This window comes from Rhinoderma darwinii, chromosome 2 (genome assembly GCF_050947455.1).
Source record: "Rhinoderma darwinii isolate aRhiDar2 chromosome 2, aRhiDar2.hap1, whole genome shotgun sequence".
Taxonomy (NCBI): domain Eukaryota; kingdom Metazoa; phylum Chordata; class Amphibia; order Anura; family Rhinodermatidae; genus Rhinoderma; species Rhinoderma darwinii.
Genome location: NC_134688.1, coordinates 136,300,001 through 136,322,783, shown reverse-complemented (window position 1 = coordinate 136,322,783; position 22,783 = coordinate 136,300,001). Strand labels below are relative to the sequence as shown.

The following is a 22,783-nucleotide window of genomic DNA, read 5'->3' as shown; positions in this document are numbered from 1 at the left end:
ACCTTACAAAATGCTTTATTATGAAATAATAATAAATTAAAAAAAAAAAGCTACACATAATTGGTATTGCTGCATCTATAACGATCCGAACTATAAAACTATTATATTATTTAACCCGCTCAGGTGACCAATTTACTTATGAACTTTTTGGACATCCTATTCCAAAACCATGGGTGTTAATGTGTGCAGGACGCTAAACTCAACAAATCACATCTTTGTGGACCTTGCTTTGTGCACTGGGGCACAGTCATGCTGGAGCAGAAAAGTTCCCTCCCCCAAACCTGCCACAAAGTTAGAAGCATACAATGGCATATAATGTCTTTGTATGCTGAAGCATTAAGATTTCCCTTCACTGGAAATAAGATATCTAGCCCAGACCCTGAAAAACTACCCCAGAATATTATCCTTACTACACCAAATTTTACAGTAGGCACTATGCATTCAGGTAGGTCGCGTTCTCCTTGCATCCCTCAACACTGGATTCGTCCATCAGACTGCCAGATTATGAAAAGTGATTCACCACTCCAGAGAACACCTTACCACTGCTCCAGAGTCTAGTGGCGGCATACTTTACACTACTTCAGCCGACAATTGGCATCATGGAAACCCATTTAATGAACGGACAGTTCTTGTGCTGATGTCACTTCCAGGAGCAGCTTGGAACTCTGTAGTGAGTGATGTATCAGGTGTTTTTTATGTTCCACGTGCTTCAGCGCTCAGTGGCCCCACTCTGTAAGTTGAGTAGTCTACTGCTTTGAGGTTGAGCCGTTGTTACTCCTAGACACTTTCACAATAATAGTACTGTACTTAGAGTTGACTGAAATTTCTGAACTGCCCCAATCTGACTTGTAGCACGTGGCTATCACGATCTGTGGGTATGTGGACCCACTGGCCCGTAGCGGGATAGCAGCTGGCCAAACAGTGTATCAAGTAAAGTCTATAGTCCGAGCAAGGGTACCTGTGATAGTACAGACAGTAGCGGTGGCTAGGCTCAGATGGGCCCTTGGCAGCAGACACCAGGCGTGGTATAACACAACACTACCCCAACTCTTTTAAGGCACAGGACGGGCATAGCTAGGGGGGGCAGGCGAGGCATGTGCCCTGTGCACAACTAGGTGGTAGGAAGGGGGGTGCCATGGCAGAGCAGCTGATTGCTGCTGGTAGGCTCCCTGTATGTCAGACACCAGCAGTAGCGATCAGCGTTAGGAAGAGCCAGGAGTTCATGCGGCGGCGTTCTGACTGGGGTCTTTGATGGCCCGGGAGTGGGCCAGTCCAGTCATCTGACCTGTCACCTGACCTCACTGGTCCACTCCCGGTCTGTCACCGACCCTAGTCGGAAAGAAACCCGCTGCTGCCTGCGCCGTATGACCTCCGGTGAGTCACGTCAGGCAGAGCGGAGAGTGGAAGAGGTAGGCTACCGCTCTCCGCTCTGTTTACAGTGTGGCACTATTTACAAGGGGTGGGGAGTGGCGCTATTTACATGGGGGTGGCGGGCTGTGTGGCACTATCTACAAAGGGGGAGTGTGGCACTATTTACAAGGGAGGGCTGTGTATGGCGCTGTTTACAAGGGGGCTGTGTTTGGCACTATTTACAAGGGGGGGGAGCTGTGGCGCTATTTACATGGGGGTCACTGGGGTGCTATTTACAAGGAGGGGCTGTGTGTGCTATATGCAAGCGGGGCTGTGTGGCACTATCTACAAGCGGGGGCTGTGTGTGTCGCTATCTACAACGGGGGCTGTGTGGCGCTATCTACAACAGGGGGCTGTGTGTGCACTATCTACAACGGGTTGCTCTGGCGTTAACTACAAGGGGGGTGGAGTGTGGAGCCATCTACAGGGGGCAGTATGGCGTTATATACAAGAGTGGGGCTGTGTGTGGCACTATCTACAGGCAGCTGTGCGTGGCGCTATCTATAGGGGGCTGTGTGGCGTTAGCTCTGCACACTGCCCCCCATGTAGTTATGTACAGCGGGTGTGTGGCATTCTATACAAAAGGGGGGCTGTGTGGCACGATATACAGGCAGCTGTGTGTGGCATTATCTACAGAGGGATGTGTGTGGCATTTTTAATTATTTTTTTTTTCTAATTTATTGTTATGGTAACTCCTTTATAGAACTATATCGCTTGTAAAATGTACAAATAGTTTTATGCTCGAGATACATAAAAAAAAATGACCATTGATTGGTAGAGCAAGTAAATGCGGCGAGGGGGATGGAGATATCGAAAGAAGATGCGTGGGTGGCCAATCTGAATCTTTTTTTCTCTGGGTGCTGGCGAACCTAGCTACGCCTCTGCACGGGATACAGGTAGCAGGAACGGGAACACTGGGAACAGGAAAACACTAAGGAACCAATTGCTAGACTGACACAGGAAAACACTACGCTGCTCAGGCAATGAGTGAAGGGGCAGGGTCCTTTTTATAGTCCAGGGTGATTAGACAATTTTAAACGTGTGTGCGCTGGCCCTTTAAGGCCGGGACTGGGCTCGCGCGCACACCCTAGTGGTCACTGCAGGCCAGGACGGCCACATATGCTGGCATCCCCGGGAAGGAAGGCGTCTGCATGATGAGAGGAGTCTGCGGTTTGCGGCCGCGGACGTTACAGTGGCAATGACATTGCCACATATAAAGTCAATGAGCTTTTCAGTACGACCCATACTCCTACCACCAATGTTACTGTATCTTTGTGGAGGTCTTCTGGTCATTTTCAAACTAGATTTTAGGTCGGTTCTTGAAATATTTAAAGTGCACTAAATATCTGAATGTCCTCTATGATAGCCATGTGTAGCAGAAGGAATAATTTTCAGTACAGTGCTTTCTGTGTCACAAATTGCGGGATCATTTTGTTATGTAACTGGATATTATATGGATTGAGAACTTGTTTTGGGGCCGTGCAGATACAACCCAAATTGCAACTGAGATGTGGCACAGTAGGGTTCACTGTCTGCCTTGTTAATTTGCTTTGGGTCTATTCCTTGAAAAAATGTCTCCTAATAGTAAAGGCTTTATTTTAACAGATCCAGTATTGTAGAAAGGTTCAGTCTCATTGTACTGATCTTTTCACTTTGAACTTGCGTTATTCAGAGACCATAAGTACAGAGATTGCTAATTCTTTTAAGGCTGGTAAAATATGCATTACAGCCTGTGCTTTACAAACATCAAATATTTGAAAATGAGCTTCTGTAGTCCACAAGCAAGAAACTGTGAGCAGGCTTTATAGTAGTCAGTGATCCCCATTGGAATCACTCTGTTCTCTGCTCAAATGCAAGGTAGCATCTTACATGGTTATAAAGTCCCTAACACATGTTGACAAACTGCACCTTGCTGCTCTATTACAATAAATTTGAATTCTACAACTGTAACCAATGCCGATTTTTATTTTAATTATGCAAATTAAAATTGTCTCTCAAATGCTCTTTTGTTATCTCCAAGAGTAGTTACAGCAAAAGAAGCATGAAATCTGATCACATAAGCTACATGCCAATTTAATGACCTTATCAACCCTTTTTGCCTAAATTCCCTATATAATATTTTCCATCACTTTTTAGCCATAGTTAAATTGATTGCCTCGGTATTCAGAAAATTATAACCATTCATTAAAATGTTATTAAGCGTACACATATATTGATGTATATATATATATATATATATATACATATATATATATATATATATATATATATATATATATATATACATATATATATATATATATATATATATATATATATACATATATATATATATATACATATATATATATATACACATATAGATATATATATATATATATATATATATATATATATATACACATATAGATATATAGATATAGATACAGTGAAGGAAATAAGTATTTGATCCCTTGCTGATTTTGTAAGTTTGCCCACTGTCAAAGACATGAACAGTCTAGAATTTTTAGGCTAGGTTAATTTTACCAGTGAGAGATAGATTATATATAAAAGAAAATCACATTGTCACAATTATATATATTTATTTGCATTGTGCACAGAGAAATAAGTATTTGATCCCTTTGCCAAACAAGACTTAATACTTGGTGGCAAAACCCTTGTTGGCAAGCACAGCAGTCAGACGTTTTTGTAGTTGATGATGAGGTTTGCACACATGTTAGATGGAATTTTGGCCCACTCCTCTTTGCAGATCATCTGTAAATCATTAAGATTTCGAGGCTGTCGCTTGGCAACTCGGATCTTCAGCTCCCTCCATAAGTTTTCGATGGGATTAAGGTCTGGAGACCGGCTAGGCCACTCCATGACCTTAATGTGCTTCTTTTTGAGCCACTCCTTTGTTGCCTTGGCTGTATGTTTCGGGTCATTGTCGTGCTGGAAGACCCAGCCACGAGCCATTTTTAATGTCCTGGTGGAGGGAAGGAGGTTGTCACTCAGGATTTGACGGTACATGGCTCCATCCATCCTCCCATTGATGCGGTGAAGTAGTCCTGTGCCCTTAGCAGAGAAACACCCCCAAAACATAATGTTTCCACCTCCATGCTTGACAGTGGGGACGGTGTTCTTTGGGTCATAGGCAGCATTTCTCTTCCTCCAAACACGGCGAGTTGAGTTAATGCCAAAGAGCTAAATTTTAGTCTCATCTGACCACAGCACCTTCTCCCAATCACTCTCAGAATCATTCAGATGTTTATTTGCAAACTTCAGATGGGCCTGTACATGTGCTTTCTTGAGCAGGGGGACCTTGCGGGCACTGCAGGATTTTAATCCATTACGGCGTAATGTGTTACCAATGGTTTTCTTGATGACTGTGGTCCCAGCTGCCTTGAGATCATTAACAAGTTCCCCCCGTGTAGTTTTCTGCTGAGCTCTCACCTTCCTCAGGATCAAGGATACCCCACGAGGTGAGATTTTGCATGGAGCCCCAGATCGATGTCGATTGACAGTCATTTTGTATGTCTTCCATTTTCTTAGTATTGCACCAACAGTTGTCTCCTTCTCACCCAGCATCTTACTTATGGTTTTGTAGCCCATTCCAGCCTTGTGCGGGTCTATGATCTTGTCCCTGACATCCTTAGAAGGCTCTTTGGCTTGCCCATGTTGTAGAGGTTAGAGTCAGACTGATTAATTGAGTCTGTGGACAGGAGTCTTTTATACAGGTGACCATTTAAGACAGCTGTCTTTAAAGGACCAGTGTCACGAAAAAAAAAATGTTTTATATCCATTTGCTTTTAGTGTTGTATTAAAAAAAAAAAAAATTTATTTGTGTGTGTTTTACTTTTTTTTATTTTTTCACTTTTTCTTCCCTCCGGGGGCTGCCATTTTTTTTTCCATCTCTGTATGTGTCGATTAACGACACATACAGACATGGAATACGGCACATACAGTCCCATAGTGAATGCGTACGGGGCCCGTTCCATCCACTATGCTGTACGCCGTCTGTGTGGGAACGGCGCATGCGCCGCTCCCACACAGTCCAAATTGAACTGTGCGACGTCCGGCGCCGTTTTCTTGTGGACCGGATGTCGCGGCCGGACAGTAAGATTACTACTTCCGGTCGCGGCTTCTGGACTTGTGCACTTGGAGCGGAGGGAGCGGCGGCGGCAGGAGCAGGTAAGTTAGGTCTGTGTATGTACGTCTTTTACTGTGTGTTTACTACTGTATGTTAACCTACTACACTGTGTGTTAGCTCAAAAAATGGCGACACACAGTGTAGGAGGTTTGACCGTTCAATCCCCTCGTTTCTCCCGGCACTAGCCAGGATAAAGGAGGGGGGATTCTGAGAGCTCACTAGAGCGAGTGAGTTTTCTCAAATTTTGCAGCATAAAGCAATGTGGTTGCTTTACCACATGCAATGCTGCAATTTTGTGAATTGCTCCATCTAGTGACCAGCGCTGGGAAATGTTATAAATTAGAATCTAATTTATAATATTTCCTGACTCGTAAAAAAATTAGAACAATGTTTAATCACCTATACACTAACTGTTTAACTAAAAAAAAAAAAAAAATATATTTTTTTTCTAGCGACACATTCCCTTTAATGCAGGCACCAAGTTGATTTGGAGCGTGTAACTGGTCTGGAGGAGGCTGAACTCTTAATGGTTGGTAGGGGATCAAATACTTATTTCTCTGTTCACAATGCAAATAAATATATATAATTTTGACTATGTGATTTTCTGTTTTGTTTTTTTTTAAATATAATCTATCTCTCACTGGTAAAATTAACCTAGCCTAAAAATTCTAGACTGTTCATGTCTTTGACAGTGGGCAAACTTACAAAATCAGCAAGGGATCAAATACTTATTTCCTTCACTGTATCGATATATATATCTATATAGATATCTATAGATATAGATAGATATATATATATATATAGATAGATATGTCTACATAGAGATATATATATATATATATCTATCTCTATATAGATAGATAGATATGTCTATATAGATATATATATCTATATAGATAGATATATATCTATATAGCTATATACAGTATATAGATCATACATTCATACATACATACATACATACATACATGGCGATGGCAAGATGACTGGGTCAAAATAGCAGGTCGTGTTCAATCTTCCTGGTATGCAGTGATTAGTACCTACCTAAATTGGCTCAAGGAAGATCAACCGGGTCATGGGTGTGCAAGGCTCATTGATGTGTCTGGTCCGGTCCTACAGAAGAGCTAGCTATGATAGAAAGGTGTCAGAACACACAGAGAATCTCCGTTTGCTGCATATGGGACTGCATAGCCGCAGAACGGTAAGCCCATGCTGACCCCTGTACCCTGCAGAAAGCAATTACAATGGGTATCTGAGCATCAGATTTAGACCTTAAAGCAATGGAAGTAGATGACCTGATCTCAGGAATCCTGTTTTGTTTTACATTATGTGGACGGCCGGGGAAGTGTGTGACGCTTATCAGGGGATGAGATGGCAACAGGATACACTATTGGAAGAAGGAGAACTGGGGGGGGGGGGGGGGGATTTATTAACTTATTGATCATTTTGTTTTCACTGCTTGTTTATCTTCTTTGTTTTTAGTCTAGTATTAACTTGAAGCAGGCAGGCTATCTGTTGTTTGTTGATCTTATTACGGCTTTCATTTTATTCTAATTATGGCCTGTACCTGCCAACTATCCCGTGATATCTGGGAGGCTCCCAGAAAAGGAGGAGGCCTCCCGGAAGAGCTGTTATGTCTTCCAGTTCCAGTGCAGATACTCGCCTCTCCTCGTTCCTACTGTTTATAGTCCTTTTTACCCGGGGTACCACCACAGAAAACATCCTGATTCTGGCGTCTTGACATTCTCTGTGGCTTTAGCCAGAGGGTTAGAGGACTACAAGCTGAAAGAATGAGGCATAATAATGTGTTAATGAGCAAATTAAACCCAGAGATGCATAACATGAATAACTGCTCCATGAACTATAGCTTTTTGATGGTTTCTCGGGAGCAAAAAGTGTTTTTACTACACTGAACAAAACTTGAGTGTTGTTTTATCACACACATTGGTGGCACTCAATGGCTGTCCATGCGATTGGTTAGTGTATGGACCCCTTCCAATTGGACATTGGTTCTATATGCTAAAGTTATGCCACCAATGTCTGTAAGGACAACATTGACTAAAATATGGGAAACTCTGTAACCGCGCTAATGTCATCAAAGACCATGCCAAAAGGTTAAGAACAATTTTTATTGGCTCACAGCCTTTATAGTGCATACAGTTATGTAAAACAACTAAAAAAAGAACCGTCAAAAAAAGGGTTAGCCAATGACGTCAGAATGAGGTCATGGGGTTAAAAGTAATGGGCAGGAAACCCAGCCTATAGAGAGATCAGGTTAAACATCAGATCGGCTGTGGAAGAGAACATCATGTACAGTCATATTGAATACATAAATAGTTAAGAAAAACAGTGGGATGATACATTCAACATACAGTAAAACATTCATAAGATTCTGAATAAAAACAATTACTTCAGGAATATAAATGTGATGCTGCTCTATATGGCTAGAAAGACAGCGGGGTCAGTGAGCTGCGGTCAGGCAGAGACTAACCATACCGTATGTGCAGGCAGGGACAGCCACGGCTGTCATTGGAGCAGCTAGAGGCTAGAATGTGGCCAACCCTGGTAACCATAGGAACCCGTAAAAGTCCTGACCGCTATGGAAGCCTACAGGTTTCAAAAAGGCTGAGTGGTGTGTGGCACTATGAAGGCAAGAACGTGTGCGAAATCAAAAATTGAGACTAAAATTGGAAATAATAATGAGGAATAATTATAAAAATGTAATAATAAAATTGCTCAGAAAGGGAGGGGAGGAGGAAGAAATGGATAGAGGACCAAGGGGTGAGGGGAAAGCGGGGAGGAAGGAGGAGGAGGGAGAGAAGGTGGTGGGATTGAGGGGGGAGGAAAAGTGGGTACATGAGGCATGGCAAAGGTAAACCATGGAAAAGCATATTGATGTAATAGTATAATTGTTAATAGAGTGACGTAATGACATAGGGGTAACGTGGACAGTGGGATTAATCTGGAGAATTTTTCAATATCATTAATGCCCCCGGGTTGGATGCAGGACAACTTATTAATGCAGAAGTTCTCACGCTGTTTTAGTTTGATGAACATGTTGGACGCAGTGTCTGGTATTTGTTCTATGGGGGTCACCATAATTTTGCTGAAGTCGCAATTGTGAGCCAGCGCACAATGTCGAGAAACACTGTGTTTAAGGAAGCCATTGCTAGTGTTAGAACAGTGTTTGTTGATCCGCGACCTTAATGATTGTATAGTTCTACCTATGTACTATAAATTGCAAGGGCAATTTAGAAGATAAGATGTACTTGCTCCCGCAGTTATTAACAAAGCTGTTGATATGGAAGGATTCCAGGGTAAATGGTGATGTAAATTGGTTCTATGGGTGATATTGGTACAGCAAAGACATCACGAGTGGCCACATCAGTAAACTTTTTGTACATCTCAATAAGTAAGGAAAAAACGAATTTATTAATCAATGCATAGAGGTTCAGGAATACAGTTCATTTCCATGTAGACATGATACGGGAGTAGTGGCAATGGCTGTAATTATTCACCATGAGATTATAGTTGGATAGAGATAGTTCAGTGCTCTCTTTGTTTTATTTACTTTAGATAATTAAAAGACCCCTTATTTATTTTCTAATTGAAATGTTACAGTTCTTCGCCTTGTAAACAGAGATAAGCCTTCCGCTGAATGTATAGAAAGTCCTTGTGAGCCAGGTTACTGAATAGGGCTTTCTGGCAAGAGATAAGGCATGTGTTTGTACCTTGCATGCAATAAAATTAAAGGGATTCTGGTAATTGGAACAAATGTTAAAATAAATTTAAGTAGTCTCCTTCGAGATCTGCAGGAATCTTTCAACAACAGGCCCAGATGGTTGAGGTTTTATTTTTTTAATTTATTGATTTGTTATGATCTCAACTGTTGCACTCAAAGTTTGTCTCTTGTGTTTATTTGTTTCCGTAATTGTGCCGCGCTATATTAAAAAGCAAGCTGTCCTACCTACTATTTTACACAGATTTGTTTAAAATAACACTATAGATTTTCTGACATTTGGAAAGTAATGTGCTTTGTTAAGGCAACCGTTAATATATAATAAATGTAATGCACATTGTGATACTGGGCTTTCTTTGCGCGCCTGAAGACAAATAGATCTGGCACGTGGAACAATTTCCAATGACTCAGGAACTTTTTAAATGTACCCATTAGTGTAAAGCCTGTGTACCGCGGGAAGAAAGGCAATAGCTCTAAATCTTCATTTATTTTTAGATTGATTTTAAATACTGTATCATGTCTCCCGATCATTCAGACTGTTAATTAATGGGATTTAATTTTCTTTTCCTGTAGCAAGCAACAAAAGAGAATATCAGACGGCGAGAGGCAGAAGAAAAACAAAAGAGAGTCAGGCTGGCAAAAGAAATGGCAGAAAAGGAGAAAGAAGAAAGACAGAAGAAGAAGAAACGTCTGCTGGAAAAGAATAGAGGTGCGTACTATGTATAGAAGTGAATAATCTAAGGGACGACCGCTAATTGATGTCCTCCTAACCTCCTGCCCGTTCTAACTACCTACCTCTTTGATCCCTGCCAATTTCCGAGAATGAAGGACCATAATGCCCCTCTGTAATTTCTCTGCACGGCACAAATCCCATACACCAGCTGTGCAGCGAACTACAACACAGCTGCTTTTAAGTGAATGGGGCTGTGTGGTCCCTGCACAACAGGTGGATGGGGAGGGGCACGGTGCAGGGAAGAACTGTGAAGGAGCCTCAACACTGCAGCCCCTTCATTCTGGGGATTGGTCGGGGTCCCAGCAGTCCTGTCCCCACTAATAAGGAACTGATGGCCTATCCTAGCGATACGCCATCATTTCTTCTAATGGGAAAACCCCCTTTTAAGTAATTTTATTATATTGGTTCTACTGATTCCTCATAAACCCCACAAACTAACGGGTTTTAAAGGTATTTACTGGGGTTTAACATTGATGGCATATCGCTAGGATTTACTATCAATGGTTAATCAGTAGGTTGTTACTGCTGGGGCCCCCGGTATTATTAGAACATAGAGGCTAAGGTGTTCAATGGACCTTTATGGCCTATTGGCATTTTTTAGGCAGTGTCATGAGTTTAGGCGCTGTGTCTGGTATTGCACAGCCACACCTGGATTTGATTCATAATTTAACACCAGTTTAGGGTTTCATCGTTTGTTAGACTGGACCTTCTAGATTGAGCTTCATAGTTTTATAAATATTGGAAAGTTTAGCAGAACATGGATGTAATATATGATTGATGCCCTTTACATATGATCACTATGCCAGTCGTCCATTATCATTAATGAAAAGAGTCTCTGGCACACCAATTTGAGATAAATTTAATTTTTATTTTGTTTTTAATGCCAGTGGCAGAGTGCAACGTTTCGGTCAGGGTGACCTTCTTCAGGCAGGGAGCCGTGCTGGTTAGACTGCATGGACGAGCGCGTGTCAAAATAATGGCGGCTGGCCGCTATGTGATAGCGCCATTACACAGCGGCCATCCGCCATTATTTTGACACGTGCTTGTCCATGCAGTCTAACCAGCATGGCTCAGTGCCTGAAGAAGGTCGCCATGACCGAAACGTTGCACTCAACAAAAACAAAATAAAAATTGCCTTTATCTCAAATTGGTGTGACGGATACACTTTTCATACTCATCATTGGGTTGGGCCCCCATCCGTGCAAAATCCCCCCCCCCCCCCTCTGCATCTGGTGCTATCTGAACATATGCATACATTATCCTGTCATGTTAGTATTTGTTGTATTGGCTTAGGTGTGCTCAAAGACCATCTTCTGTATAGCATCACGTGGCATTGGTGCGTGTTGTTGAAGAGACTACTCTAGAATTAGCATGCACTTGGAATTCACTGTACTGTGCTTTTTCCTGTTTAAAATGCCATGTTTGTGCTGTACATCAGCTCTATATTGACATTAATGGACAAGTGCTGGTAGGTGGCACATGCAGTAGAGAAGCTGGGGGTTGTGGAAGAAGCACTCATGCAAAAAGCTTCTCCATGGGACACCTTGTTATTTAAGGCAATAAAAATGAAAATGTTTGGAACAATGGAAAAGCTCCACCATGCAAACCTTCTGAGAATGAAAAGTTAAAATTTATCTCCAGCAAAACCATAGTTATTGGGCAAGTATACGATAATATTACTAAAAAACAAATTTTTTCTTTATTCTCATTCCCTCACTCTCTGCGGTCATGGACTTTGAAGAATGACAAGCACTTATACAAACCTTTATTATTCACCAATTCCTGGCCGCCACTTTCATATAATTTATTAGAGAGGTGACTGCTTGAAGTCTATGGGGGTTACGGAAAGAGTCGATGCGGCTTGCACTTCTTTTTCTATAAACTCCCATAGACCTCTCCATTAAGCTGTACAAGTGCCACCTTGTCTCCCCCCATTCTCCCAATATTTACAGGTCCCAGAGGTGGGAACCGCGCTTATCAGGCATTTATGGCATATCCTGCGGCTAAACCATAAATCCTCAAGGTGGAAATACCCCTTTAATTAAAATTAAATGCTAGGGACATGGGCCCTCATTTATTATTAGGTATATTACAATATACCAGCCCAAAAGATGCCAAAAGTTAAGGTCCTTTTACATGGTAGGATGATAGGGCGAACAAGCGCTTGTTCATGATCATTTCAAACACTTTTCAAAGCATCTTTTAATGGCGCCATAAAAATTTTCGTTTATAGGCAGTTCATTTCCCCATGTAAATAGGGGATGCACTGCTGACCAAATGCAATCTGTATGGGGACGAACAATCAAAGGAGCGGCGATCGACATGCTGCTATTGTCAACCGGCGCTTGTTACCAGGCAGACATTGTGCCCATATAAAACCAACCTTAGAAAGTTTTACACATCCCTTTAATTGTTTATTAGACTTAAAGAGGCTCTGTCCCCAGATTATAAGTGCCCTATCGCATACATAATGTGATTGACGCTGTAATGTAGATAACAACAGTGTTTTTTATTTTGAAAAACAATCATTTTTGAGCAAGTTATGAGCAATTTTAGATTTATGCTAATTAGTTTCTTAATGACCAACTGGGCGTGTTTTTACTTTTGACCAACTGGGCGTTGTACAGAGAAGTGCATGACCCTGACCATTCAGCGACCAATCAGCATCATACACTTCTCATTGTTGCAGCACAGTGTGATTGTGCAATGAAAGAAACTGGGCTGGAACAATGAGGCGTGTATGACACTGATTGGTCGCTGATTGGTCATGATTGGTCAGCATTATACTCTCCTCTGTACAACGCCCAGTTGGTCAAAAGTAAAAACATTATGTAGGAGATAGGGCACTTATAATCTGGTGACAGAGCCTCTTTAAATCTTTCCTTATTAGGAGGAGTGATCTGATAGTACATCAGGAGAATACAGACCACCATATACAGCAGCCCGCATCTGCTTTTGAGCTATCAAAACCAAACATTATCTAGCACTGGTCTATTATATGTTTAACCCCTTAACAACCCATGACGAAAATGTAGGTGAGATCAGCAGCAGGTGTGGGGGTTATTACAAAAGGCACGGCCTAATAGATTGTCTGTTAATTTATTACTGACTGGCAATAATGCTTCGGTATACGGAGTATACAAAGCATTATAATAGTGATCATACAATCGTATTGTAAACTCTCTTAGTGGGACTAAAATAATTAATCGAGTATTGTTAATTTAAAAATAAAACATGTTTTCCATATAAAGTGGTTTGATTTTGCAAAAGCATTAAAAAAAAAAAAAATTATTCTTGTTTCAAAACTATCTATTGTTTGGACCCTTTATGATAGTACCGGTCAAGCAAGGGGGTTAGGATTGATGATAAAGTCTGAAGTCCGGGAGGCCCGCAATTTCACATAAGAGAATATGGAGTTTGACTCGCAACCTCGTCCTTTGACCAAAAGAATTAATGGTTACAGATAGTAATTTTTTTAAGAATTTGGTAGGCAGGTTTATAGCGACTACCTGGAAAATGTAAAATTACCTTACATCTTGAGGGCGTTCATTCTTCTGAACCACGAAAGTCTCCTCTTATTGTAGGAGTTCAGTTTTTTTTCAAAGTACGTTTAAGAAGAGGTCAGTTATTTAACTCTTAAAGGAACATGTCACCAGCATTTCACCTATTAAACCAGCAATACCTGGTGGAAGTGGGTGGAAAATAATTTTTATGTAACCTATGATTATCTTCTAAGCAGGCTCTGTACCTTTTAGTAATCAGTTTTTTTGTTTTCCTGCGCAGTACGCTAATGAGCAGAAAAGTCATATCTTTGTTTGTAAAGAGTCATATCTTCATTTGAGTTTAGCCCCGCCTTCTTACTTTTGATTAACAGCTCCTCGCCTCCCCCCAGCACACACGAAATCCCACGCTTGTGCATCAATGTCCTCTTCTGGTGTGTGTGCACAAAGTAACACCGTATTATTACCATAAAAAGCACAAAATCTTTGCAGACTGTCATTTACGGTGGGAGGAGGAGTTTAGGAGAGGGGTTAACGGCAATAAACTTTTGACAGCAGCGGCCAGCGAGGAGTGAGTAGAGTTCAATAGGTGAAATACTGGTGACAGGTTCCCTTTAAAGGGAATGTGTCGCTAGAATTATTATTATTTTTTCAGTTAAACAGTTAGTATATAAGTGATTACACGTTGTTTTAATTTTTTCACAAGTCAGGAAATATTATAAATTAGATTTTAATTTATAACATTTCCATGTGCTGGTCACTAGAGGGAGCAATTCCCAAAATTGCAGCATTGGCAATGTGGTAGAGCAACCTCATTGCTTTATGCTGCAAATTTGGGGTAGACGCACTCGCTCTAGTGTCCTCACACAATCCCCCCTCCCTTATCCTGGCTAGTGCCAGTGGAAGGAGGGGGTTGAATCTTCAAATCTCCTACACTGTGTGCCGCCATTTTCTGAGCGAATGCACAGAGTAAAAGGATTAGATACAGTGGTAATCAGACAGTATAACACAAACATACACGAACGTAAAACACACATCACATACACAAACATTACTTGCCTGCCGCCGCTGCCGCCTCCGGTCCTATTCTTTGGGTCTTCGCTGCCTTGAACATATGGCCGGAAGCCGCGACCGGAAGATGTCATCTTACTGTCCGGCCACGGCTTCCGGTCCACATGAAAATGGCGCCTGATTTCGCTCTGCCGAAGACCTTCCTTTTGGTCTGTGTGGGAGCGGCGCATGCGCTGTTCCCACACAGACGGCGTACGCTATAGTGAATGGAACAGCTCCCGTTCGCATTCTCTATGGGGATGTATGTGCCGTATTCCCTCCCTGTATGTGTCGTTAATCGACACAGAGATGAAAAAATAAATGGCAGCCCCCATAGAGAAGTAAAAGTAAGAATAAAGTAAAAAGTACAAGACAATAACACAACTAAATACAATTTATTTTAATATCAAAATAAAAGCAATATAATATAAAAAAATATATGTTTTCATGACACCTTCCCTTTAAAGCTTAGACTGGTCTAAAAGAATGTAAACCCTCAAGTACTAGAGAGACCTTGACTGCTATTTAAATGGGATGGGATTAGCAATATGAGTGGCCTTCGAGTTGGGTAGAGATGCATTGAGGGCCTCCATTTTGCTATAGTTTACTTAAAGAGGCGCTTCAGCAATTTTCTTTATTATTGCTACCGTTCGTATGATACAGCTGGTAAAAGGATGGGTAGGCCATTCTCTTACCGGGCGGTTTGCTTTAGAAATATCCTGGCCGCAACGTATGATACAAGGTTGTCTGGTTCAACTGTATTCCTTTTGTCATTACAACAGTGCAACCTTGTGTGTTCTGATGAATTCCTATAGGAAGTATGACAGATGTGTGATAAATCTCATCAAGGTTCAATGTGAATTCATTATTACTCGTTTGTAGTAACAATGAACTTTGTAATTGTGTTAAAAAGCTCCACATGTAATCTAATTAAAATCAAACATTTGGGGAAATGTAGAATTTCGAAGTGATGTTACATGTACAAAGTAAAATAACACATGTGAATAATTTTAGCATAGCAGTCTGTACATTTTGGCGATGATTTACCCATGCAGTTAGGGAATAGTCAATATCATGCATAAGCTCAGGTAAATACAGAATAGAGAACTTCGAAGCATGCAATTATTTCTGCCTAAACACCTGCCTCAATTAACTCTACACATGAGCCCATAGCACAGATACCGTGTCCTGTGTACCTGATCAGAATTTCTAACACTGATAAGATAACTGTATAATATGTATGTCATTAGGAGCAAAATATCAGCCTTTGAAATCTCACTTTTGCTGTCCTGTGTGGAATCACAAATATAATATACACAGTAGCATCTCTCATCTCAGCCTGTACTTAACGAATTTACTTATTTTATGTAGGAAATGTATTATGCATCTGTTCCTCATAGGCTCTGTTCACTTTTGGGTTATATATTTTCTGTCAGGTTTCTGTTCGTCCTTAACGTCCAAAAAAGTCAAACATTCTCCAGTAAAAAAAAAAAAAAAAAAGGTTAGATGTATAGATAATAGATATATTCTAGATGGATGGGTCTATCTCTGGTTCAGAAATATAACTAATTTTGTGCTTAGTCTAAAGTTACACTGGATTTTGGAGATAAATGAAAGATCCATTTGGAATTATGGAGTAGACCAATAGTGAGGCCCAGGCTTCACCGCGTTTTGTCTGGTGAAGTCCCAATATAAAATGTCTGAGAATCACTGTAGTAGATAGATACTGTATACGTAGATACTACACACAAACTTACTAGATAGACAGTGACTCTCGTAGATGCCACACACACTGTCTTCTGTAGATCGTGTCACACACTGTGCCACCTGAAGAGAGCAACACGCACTGTGTCGCTCTTGCAGAGAGTGTTGCACACTGTGCCCCCTGTAGGGAACGTTACAGACTGTGCCCTCTGTAGAGCACGTTACAGACTGTGCCCTCTGTAGAGCACGTTACAGACTGTGCCCTCTGTAGAGCACGTTACAGACTGTGCCCCCTGTAGAGCACGTTACAGACTGTGCCCCCTGTAGAGCACGTTACAGACTGTGCCCCCTGTAGAGCACGTTACAGACTGTGCCCCCTGTAGAGCACGTTACAGACTGTGCCCCCTGTAGAGCACGTTACAGACTGTGCCCCCTGTAGAGCACGTTACAGACTGTGCCCCCTGTAGAGCACGTTACAGACTGTGTCCCCTGTAGAGCACGTTAGACTGTGCCCCCTGTAGAGCACGTTACAGACTGTGCCCCCTGTAGAGCACGTTACAGACTGTGCCCCCTGTAGAGCACGTTACAGACTGTGCCCCCTGTAGAGCACGTTACAGACTGTGCCCCCTGTAGAGCACGTTACAGACTGTGCCCCCTGTAGAGCACGTTACAGACTGTGCCCCCTGTAGAGCACGTTACAGACTGTGCCCCCTGTAGAGCACGTTACAGACTGTGCCCCCTGTAGAGCACGTTACAGACTGTGCCCCCTGTAGAGCACGTTACAGACTGTGCCCCCTGTTGAGCACGTTACAGACTGTGCCCCCTGTAGAGCACGTTACAGACTGTGCCCCCTGTAGAGCACGTTACAGACTGTGCCCCCTGTAGAGCACGTTACAGACTGTGCCCCCTGTAGAGCACGTTACAGACTGTGCCCCCTGTAGAGCACGTTACAGACTGTGCCCCCTGTAGAGCACGTTACAGACTGTGCCCCCTGTAGAGCACGTTACAGACTGTGCCCCCTGTAGAGCACGTTACAGACTGTGCCCCCTGTAGAGCACGTTACAGACTGTGCCCCCTGTAGAGCACGTTACAGACTGTGCCCCCTGTAGAGCAAGTTAGACTGTGCCCCCTGTAGAGCACGTTAGACTGTGCCCCCTGTAGAGCACGTTACAGACTGTGCCCCCTGTAGAGCACGTTACAGACTGTGCCCCCTGTAGAGCACGTTACAGACACTGCCCCCTGTAGAGCACGTTAGACTGTGCCCCCTGTAGAGCACGTTAGACTGTGCCCCCTGTAGAGCACGTTAGACTGTGCCCCCTGTAGAGCACGTTGGACTGTGCCCCCTGTAGAGCACGTTGGACTGTGCCCCCTGTAGAGCATGTTAGACTGTGCCCCCTGTAGAGCATGTTAGACTGTGCCCCCTGTAGAGCACGTTAGACTGTGCCCCCTGTAGAGCACGTTAGACTGTGCCCCCTGTAGAGCACGTTACAGACTGTGCCCCCTGTAGAGCACGTTACAGACTGTGCCCCCTGTAGAGCACGTTACAGACTGTGCCCCCTGTAGAGCACGTTACAGACTGTGCCCCCTGTAGAGCACGTTACAGACTGTGCCCCCTGTAGAGCACGTTACAGACTGTGCCCCCTGTAGAGCACGTTACAGACTGTGCCCCCTGTAGAGCACGTTACAGACTGTGCCCCCTGTAGAGCACGTTACAGACTGTGCCCCCTGTAGAGCACGTTACAGACTGTGCCCCCTGTAGAGCACGTTACAGACTGTGCCCCCTGTAGAGCACGTTACAGACTGTGCCCCCTGTAGAGCACGTTACAGACTGTGCCCCCTGTAGAGCACGTTACAGACTGTGCCCCCTGTAGAGCACGTTACAGACTGTGCCCCCTGTAGAGCACGTTACAGACTGTGCCCCCTGTAGAGCACGTTACAGACTGTGCCCCCTGTAGAGCACGTCACAGACTGTGCCCCCTGTAGAGCACGTCACAGACTGTGCCCCCTGTAGAGCACGTCACAGACTGTGCCCCCTGTAGAGCACGTCACAGACTGTGCCCCCTGTAGAGCACGTCACAGACTGTGCCCCCTGTAGAGCACGTCACAGACTGTGCCCCCTGTAGAGCACGTCACAGACTGTGCCCCCTGTAGAGCACGTCACAGACTGTGCCCCCTGTAGAGCACGTCACAGACTGTGCCCCCTGTAGAGCACGTCACAGACTGTGCCCCCTGTAGAGCACGTCACAGACTGTGCCCCCTGTAGAGCACGTCACAGACTGTGCCCCCTGTAGAGCACGTCACAGACTGTGCCCCCTGTAGAGCACGTCACAGACTGTGCCCCCTGTAGAGCACGTCACAGACTGTGCCCCCTGTAGAGCACGTCACAGACTGTGCCCCCTGTAGAGCACGTCACAGACTGTGCCCCCTGTAGAGCACGTCACAGACTGTGCCCCCTGTAGAGCACGTCACAGACTGTGCCCCCTGTAGAGCACGTCACAGACTGTGCCCCCTGTAGAGCACGTCACAGACTGTGCCCCCTGTAGAGCACGTCACAGACTGTGCCCCCTGTAGAGCACGTCACAGACTGTGCCCCCTGTAGAGCACGTCACAGACTGTGCCCCCTGTAGAGCACGTCACAGACTGTGCCCCCTGTAGAGCACGTCACAGACTGTGCCCCCTGTAGAGCACGTCACAGACTGTGCCCCCTGTAGAGCACGTCACAGACTGTGCCCCCTGTAGAGCACGTCACAGACTGTGCCCCCTGTAGAGCACGTCACAGACTGTGCCCCCTGTAGAGCACGTCACAGACTGTGCCCCCTGTAGAGCACGTCACAGACTGTGCCCCCTGTAGAGCACGTCACAGACTGTGCCCCCTGTAGAGCACGTCACAGACTGTGCCCCCTGTAGAGCACGTCACAGACTGTGCCCCCTGTAGAGCACGTCACAGACTGTGCCCCCTGTAGAGCACGTCACAGACTGTGCCCCCTGTAGAGCACGTCACAGACTGTGCCCCCTGTAGAGCACGTCACAGACTGTGCCCCCTGTAGAGCACGTCACAGACTGTGCCCCCTGTAGAGCACGTCACAGACTGTGCCCCCTGTAGAGCACGTCACAGACTGTGCCCCCTGTAGAGCACGTCACAGACTGTGCCCCCTGTAGAGCACGTCACAGACTGTGCCCCCTGTAGAGCACGTCACAGACTGTGCCCCCTGTAGAGCACGTCACAGACTGTGCCCCCTGTAGAGCACGTCACAGACTGTGCCCCCTGTAGAGCACGTCACAGACTGTGCCCCCTGTAGAGCACGTCACAGACTGTGCCCCCTGTAGAGCACGTCACAGACTGTGCCCCCTGTAGAGCACGTCACAGACTGTGCCCCCTGTAGAGCACGTCACAGACTGTGCCCCCTGTAGAGCACGTCACAGACTGTGCCCCCTGTAGAGCACGTCACAGACTGTGCCCCCTGTAGAGCACGTCACAGACTGTGCCCCCTGTAGAGCACGTCACAGACTGTGCCCCCTGTAGAGCACGTCACAGACTGTGCCCCCTGTAGAGCACGTCACAGACTGTGCCCCCTGTAGAGCACGTCACAGACTGTGCCCCCTGTAGAGCACGTCACAGACTGTGCCCCCTGTAGAGCACGTCACAGACTGTGCCCCCTGTAGAGCACGTCACAGACTGTGCCCCCTGTAGAGCACGTCACAGACTGTGCCCCCTGTAGAGCACGTCACAGACTGTGCCCCCTGTAGAGCACGTCACAGACTGTGCCCCCTGTAGAGCACGTCACAGACTGTGCCCCCTGTAGAGCACGTCACAGACTGTGCCCCCTGTAGAGCACGTCACAGACTGTGCCCCCTGTAGAGCACGTCACAGACTGTGCCCCCTGTAGAGCACGTCACAGACTGTGCCCCCTGTAGAGCACGTCACAGACTGTGCCCCCTGTAGAGCACGTCACAGACTGTGCCCCCTGTAGAGCACGTCACAGACTGTGCCCCCTGTAGAGCACGTCACAGACTGTGCCCCCTGTAGAGCACGTCACAGACTGTGCCCCCTGTAGAGCACGTCACAGACTGTGCCCCCTGTGGAGCACGTCACAGACTGTGCCCCCTGTGGAGCACGTCACAGACTGTGCCCCCTGTGGAGCACGTCACAGACTGTGCCCCCTGTGGAGCACGTCACAGACTGTGCCCCCTGTGGAGCACGTCACAGACTGTGCCCCCTGTGGAGCACGTCACAGACTGTGCCCCCTGTAGAGCACGTCACAGACTGTGCCCCCTGTGGAGCACGTCACAGACTGTGCCCCCCTTGTGGAGCACGTCACAGACTGTGCCCCCCTTGTGGAGCGTCACGCGCACGCGGTGCCCCCCCCCTTTAGGGCATGTCACGCGCCTAAAACATATAAACATACATGTCTCCTTTCCAACTCTGTTCAGCTCCTCCAGAGGAACCACGCAGGCACTGTGTCACCTGCATCAAAGGTAAAAGCACTGAATGACAGGACTTGGAACTGATGGTTCTCTTGTTCCCGTCTGCCCTGTTTACACTGTTTGATTATATCTGCATCTATAGGACGCAGATACAGTAGGAACGCCTGAGACGAGATGAGGCCCTGAGAACACAGATCGCAGTCAAGCTTTCACTCTGTCTTTGAAAATTGCTTAACTACACCAGAAACAATATTTCCAAGGCACATCTTCTAACCTAATAAATGCATTCATTGCTAATCACACTTCAGCTTTCACATTTTGTCTGTGGTCCGGTACAGCTACTGCTGTCATATGAACATGAACCTGATTTTCTATCAACCTTAATGAGCAAGACCCTGTGCCTCATTATAGAAAAGTACAAGTAGCCAGGCAATTCATTGAATGTTATTAACTTTTAAGTCAACTTTGCTTGCTTCTCATTGGCCTTTGCAACATTATCATTTCTCTTTTTTTTTTATATTAAACATGCAATTTGGAAAAGGCTATGGAGACCAGTTTCTGTTTTATTTCACAGTTTCCTCTGCTCATGCAGTAATGTTCAGTATTGGAGCGTTGCACGTGTATACACATTCTAGCGCTGTCCGTTTACTTCGGTAGGGATTTCAACTATGCATTACTTAAAATGAGAGATATAGGGGGCAGACTTAACAATGTAGATGCGCCAGATTCTTGGCTTATTTTATATTTGTTGCATGTATTATAGGTTTGCAGTGCAGTTGTTTTGACCAGAATGTCCACTGCGGAAAACTGCAAGTAAAAAAAAAAAAAGTTGCATACTTTACCCGTAGCCATGGCATTGTGTGTCTCTGCCGTCCTGCAGCCCGGCCTCCTAGGATGGCATTTCATCCCATGTGACCTCTGCAGGTTGTCATTTGCTGCAGCAGTCACATGGGATGAAGCGTAATGCGTCACCTCTGGAGGCCGGGCTGGATGCAGGAGCAGAGAATTCTGGGTAATTATAATCATTTTTATTTTTTTGTTGCGATCTTTCTGGTGGAATCGCAGCTTTCCGCTGCAAAAATCGCAACATCTGCTATTTGTTAGGGGTTTTACCTTCCTATTGAATTCAATGGGGAAAACCTGCAACAGAAGACCAGCTAATCCACAGCATAAATTGACATTCTGCAGATTATAAAACTGTACCGCCAGTCAATTTCTGAGCTTTTTTTCTGTTGTTATTTTTAAACGCAGCGTATGGATAAGATTTGTTTAAATCTCATCGACTGCTGCTACTCTATTATTCAGATTTTCCGCAATGAAATATGTTGCGGAAAATCTGCAGTATTTACGCAACGTGTAAAACCGGCCTAGCACCTATAGCTTTAGGCTTTCTTTATTTGAGCCAATAGTAATAAATCTTTCCCATAGTTTGTACCTCCACCTCTCCTCTTCTAGACCAGTTTGGTAGCAGTAGATAATATTGTTGTCTCTACACTAAATGATAATAATATTTTAATGTGAGACTCCACCTTACATTACAATTGACTACATAATTAATATAGGTTTCCATTTTTTTTCACCGAAACCATAGCGCAGCAGTCTACGCACATGAACTTCATTGATGCACCATGAGTATGGATTCCCTCACCCCTTCTGCCTACCTTACCAATATTACATTGTGGATCTAGGGGGTTGTGGAATTGGCATATTTAGGGCCGAGGAGCTTTCTCTTATAAATATTGGAATTTCAATTGTATCTTTCTCTTCTGACGTGCACATTACAATAAACGCTGCAGATCAGGCGTTGGCTTTTCGTTTATCTGTTTTTACACTCTTAGTTTGTCAGATTCTTCTGCCTACTAGTCATAGACCACCTGACAATTTAATGAGCCGCAAGATGTCAGTTAATGGCTTGGGGTTACTACTGGTCTGCTTAGTAAATATGTCTTTCTGCCCTCGCCATTTTTGTACCAGCAGTGCCAATAAAGGTAATAGCTTTTGTAAGATGTACGGTGATGATTGATGACAGTCCGTTCTGCTTCATCATCTGCTTGAAAGCTTTAATATACACAGGACATAAGCCAAAGCAGTCA

General features: G+C 44.5%; 1 protein-coding gene across 3 annotated transcripts in view; it reads left to right on the top strand.

Annotated features, from left to right (window-relative positions):
• DIAPH3 (diaphanous related formin 3) overlaps nucleotides 1-22,783 on the top strand; it is a 613,925-nt gene that overhangs the window by 384,071 nt on the left and 207,071 nt on the right. For all 3 annotated transcript variants that reach the window (XM_075852308.1, XM_075852309.1, XM_075852310.1), the window contains one exon: nucleotides 9,852-9,987. In XM_075852308.1, coding sequence (XP_075708423.1) covers nucleotides 9,852-9,987 — 136 coding nt within the window. The remainder of the gene's footprint in view (nucleotides 1-9,851; nucleotides 9,988-22,783) is intronic.